This window comes from Melanaphis sacchari, unplaced genomic scaffold (genome assembly GCF_002803265.2).
Source record: "Melanaphis sacchari strain LSU unplaced genomic scaffold, SCAv2.0 Contig80_pilon_pilon, whole genome shotgun sequence".
NCBI classification, from domain to species: Eukaryota; Metazoa; Arthropoda; class Insecta; order Hemiptera; family Aphididae; genus Melanaphis; species Melanaphis sacchari.
Window position 1 is genome coordinate 1,160,375 of NW_020271570.1, and position 4,551 is coordinate 1,164,925.

Genomic DNA, 4,551 nt, shown 5'->3' on the forward strand with positions numbered 1-4,551 from the left:
CATAACTTATAAGTTATAACTTTATAAGAATAAACAATATAATAAAAATATACCATGTGTTATATACATAGACCTTACAAGATCTATGGCTATATGCCTATATATATATAAAAGTATAAACTATAAACATCTATAATTTTTTATCTATGACCATGACACAATAATAGTGATTACGAATTATCTAGTTTAATTATTATTTGCACAATAATCATAAAACAATCATAAAATATATAGTATACACATAATAATAAATTTGTAATTTTACAAGCTGTGTAATTTATAATTGGTCATGGTTTAAAATATTGTAAGTGCTTTCCAAAAATCATGAATTTTTGGTAAACCGAGTAAAAGTAGCAAGTATAAATGTAGCATTGTAGATACAATTTGTAACACAGAAATCTGAAATACAGAATAATGCACTAACCAAAGAAAAAAAATAATATAAAATGTAGCAAGTAGCAACTGATGAGATCGCGGCGTGCCCGTGGTCGTTTGATCTACATTCTACATTAATCGTTTTTCTGGACTCTGGAGGATGGTCCTTAGATCTTAGGTCCTAAATCGTATTCGATTGTCAACGATAGTATGATTTAAACATTTTAAACGTATCATTAGTGTATCGTACGTCCATGTCCATACACGTAACTTCTTTAATCACCAACTGATATCAAATATCAATATTATCAACGAGCAAATTAATGTATTCGGCATTCCGATACGGCGATACGCATCGATACCCTCCAATTTTTTCATTGAAAATCTTGAGGGTTCTGTTGTTGCTGTTATCTATGTAACTATTTTTGATAATGATAACATGGTTTATAATTTACAAAACAATAAAGCGTGCAATTTAAAAAATTTACTAGTTTCAACAAGTATAATTTGTAATAGAATATCTATTTGAATTTAATTACTAAATACATTAATAGTTTTGTCTGTTTTCATAGTTAAAAGTTCTGTTCATTCTATAAGAAAAAAGTGCTATACACCTCAAGCTGCTCAATATATATTGTTAAATTTAACTTTGTAAATACAACATGCAACTTATCATTTATTTTAATTCTTGATTATTTAACACAGTTATTTTTAATTCGAATACATCTAATTTGTTTTAGGTTTCTTTTAAATATCTATCATGGATTGGATGTATGATGGTACACAAGTACAGAAAGACGATTATCTTTTGGGGAAGAAAATAGACAAAAAATTTGGTGAAAGCACAGATAATGGTAATTATCAATAGAATAGTTGCACATACTATAGTTTAAATATTATTGTTATTTAGATTATATATAGTAAAATTCGTTCAAGATGTTTTTCTGCATAAGGTAATGTTTTTGTTGGTGCTTAGACAATTTCTGTATTAGTGAATAAAAAAATAACCTGTTAAGACGCTTAATTTTTTTGATTTTTTCTCAATTTAATTGAATAAGATGCTCTTTTATACAGCAGATAACAATAAAATTTATTGATGAAATTATTGTGAAATAATAAAAATAAGAATTAATAAGAAATGTTGTGTTGTGTTAACAAAATAAGAAACTTTCTTGCTAAAATTCATTCTTAAAATCTCAAGATATCAAAAATTGATATTTTTATTAATAAAAATTAAAACTAATAAAATACTTTGAATAATATTAATTAAAATATATGTGTATAAATATATATATTTTTAAATTCAATTCAATAGAAAAAATAATAATTATGATTAATTTATCAATGTATTACTTACTATACATTAAGATAATTTCAATTTTGTTTAAATCAACAAATAATATATAACAAATAAATAGTTTTTGGTCACTATTTTTCTTATTCTTTTAAATCAAATTTAATTAATATAAGTACTAATCAATATATTTTAATTTAATTGCTATTCAAATCCTATTAAATATTGTTCATTTTAAATTTATTTTAAATTTTAATATACTCATTATAATATATTGCAATTTTTAACTTATATTCATAATGTATAATTATTTATTGTACTTATGCTTTATAGATTCAATTTTACCACCAAAAATATGCGCAACAGATAAATTTTCTCAAGTAGATTTGACAAAAAAAATTTTAGAAGATCCATTAGTGAATATAAAAAAACGTGAAATTGAAGTTACACAAAAAATTCTTCAAAATCCAATGCGCTTGAAAAAACAACAAAATATTCAAAAAGAAAAACATACCATTGATGATCATCAGCTAGATATGATATTAGTTAGCCGTTTGAAATCATACGAAAAAGCTGGATTAGATCTTGCAAAAATACTGTCAATTACGAAACATAAAGAAAAAAAAGAACATAAAAGAAAACACAAAACAGAAAAGTCTAGTTCTGAAGAAGATGAAAAAAATGCCAATCGTGAAAAATTAACAAACAAGAAAAAAAGACATATGCAAAGGTCTGGTAGTTTTGAACGAGAGAACAAGCAAAAAGAAAAAAAAAAAAGGGAAAGAAAGACATCAATTTCATCTTCAGATGATAAAGATTCTTCTAAGAAAAATAAATTAACAAAAGAATATAAACATCATAAGAATGATAACCAAAAAAATAAAGATCAACATAGAAAACATAGATTAGTAAGTACAGATAATAGAGACAATAATTTTCAAGATTATAAAAATAAAAGAAATGAACGTAACAGATCTATTTCAGAAGAAAATTATGAACAAAATGATAAGATTTCAAAAAATAAATTTAAAAATAATCATTATGACAATGGCGATAATAAAAAGTATGGCAATGATATGAAAAAATATGGAAAATACAAAGAGCAAGAATCTAAAAGTAGAGAAAAAAGACATGATAATAAAAAGAAACAAACATTAAGTTCAGACAGAGAACTGGAACGGAAAAAACCAAATAATACTACTGAACATGGAAAACATAGTTCTAAAGTTAATGACAACTACCACAGATCAAACAGTTCTGATAAAGAATACGAGTCAAAGGTTTCTAAAGATTCAATAAACAGGCATAAACATCATAAAAATTTGAATAGTCGAAGAAGTAGATCATTAGAGAGTCTTCCAAAAAGGAACAAACATCACAAAACAAATGAAATTAAAAAAGGTAAACATCGACAAAAGTCCAGTTGTTCATCTAGTTCAGATGACGAAAGAAAAAATAATAGTGCAGTAAAGCAGATCTCCAAACATCGACATAGTCCAGAATTTCAATCAGATAGTGATAAAGATGAAGACAAAGGAAACAAGAACTATGGATTATATGTAAGAAACAAATTTATTAAATTGATAAAATCCTTCAGTATTAAAGAAGTATTATAATAGCTGAGATAAAATGTTTTATATATCAAATATAAGTATGGATTATACATCATTAAAACAATCAAAATAAATCTATAGTAAAAAAAAAATAAATACATTTTTTACCAATTATTTTAAGTTCTGAATCATAAATTATGAAATAACAAATTATTTTTAAAACCACTTAATTCTAATAATTTCAAATGGTTATTGTCTTTTAGTATTAGAATATTTTAAAATAATTACATGGGCTTTTAACTTCACTGTTAAAACTAAAATATTTTAATTAATTATATAATCTTAATACTAAACTAGACCTACAGCCCCTAATCTGTACTGTAATAAAATAAATAACTAAATAAAAATCAATTATTTAATAGGTTCCTAATGGTAAAATTGTAAGAAAATCATCTTTTAGTCCGACACCTATAAAAGAAAAAAAAAATTCAAATACAGTTCGACCCAAATCACCAATTGCTAAGAAAAGGAAATTGACTGAAAAAGAAATGGAGGAAATGAGATTAGAAATGATGGAAAATGCCAAAATTAGAGATAAAGAACGTTCTTCTAATGTAAAACGTTATAGAAAAGAAGATAAAAAAGAGGAAGAAAAACAAAAACCATATAATAAAGAGTTTTTAATGTAAGTACCCATCTAAGCAGTACTTTAAATATTCTAAATAATTAACTCATTAAATATATTTTTAGTAAACAATTGGCACATGCAGCATCACAAGTCAGTGTTGAAAGAAGTATCAAGTCAAATGTCAATAAACTACAAAAGAATAGTAATAGTATTGCTGATTAATCTTGTATATTTCAGTATTTGTATATAAAGTATCAATACTGTTTTTTTTTTTTTTTTTTTTTTTAATAACATTTTATTGAGATCATTATAATTGTACATTTAATGCATTTTTATATAATGATTAAATTATGTTTTTTTTTTTTAAATTATTTACTTTATTTATAATATGCTATTGTTAATGCCCATTAAAGTTAATTTGATTTATTTATTTTGCATCCACCTAATGAGAATTAAAAATAAATGTATATATATCTAACTCTCAAATTAACTTAAAAGGATGTCTGCACTATTTTTTTTTCTCTGAGTCATGTGCAGTGTAGCAAATTTACGTTCATCAAAACAAATCTTGTGATGTTTAGCTTTGATCTTAGAGTAAATTAAACTATTATTAAACTTAAAGTGCAGAACATTATAATTTATTTAAATGTTAAATTTTTTATAATGTTTTAATTTTTTTATGACAGGAGTTTAATCATATT

General features: G+C 23.7%; 1 protein-coding gene across 1 annotated transcript; it reads left to right on the forward strand.

Moving 5' to 3' along the window:
• The first annotated feature begins 854 nt into the window (after positions 1–854).
• On the forward strand, positions 855–4,112 carry LOC112601995 (pre-mRNA-splicing factor CWC25 homolog). The gene is made up of 5 exons (XM_025349905.1): positions 855–1,026; positions 1,116–1,229; positions 2,003–3,228; positions 3,645–3,907; positions 3,973–4,112. Exons 2-5 carry the CDS (start codon positions 1,136–1,138, stop codon positions 4,070–4,072), a joined length of 1,683 nt encoding a protein of 560 aa, XP_025205690.1. The 5' UTR covers positions 855–1,026; positions 1,116–1,135; the 3' UTR covers positions 4,073–4,112.
• The last annotated feature ends 439 nt before the right edge of the window (positions 4,113–4,551 follow it).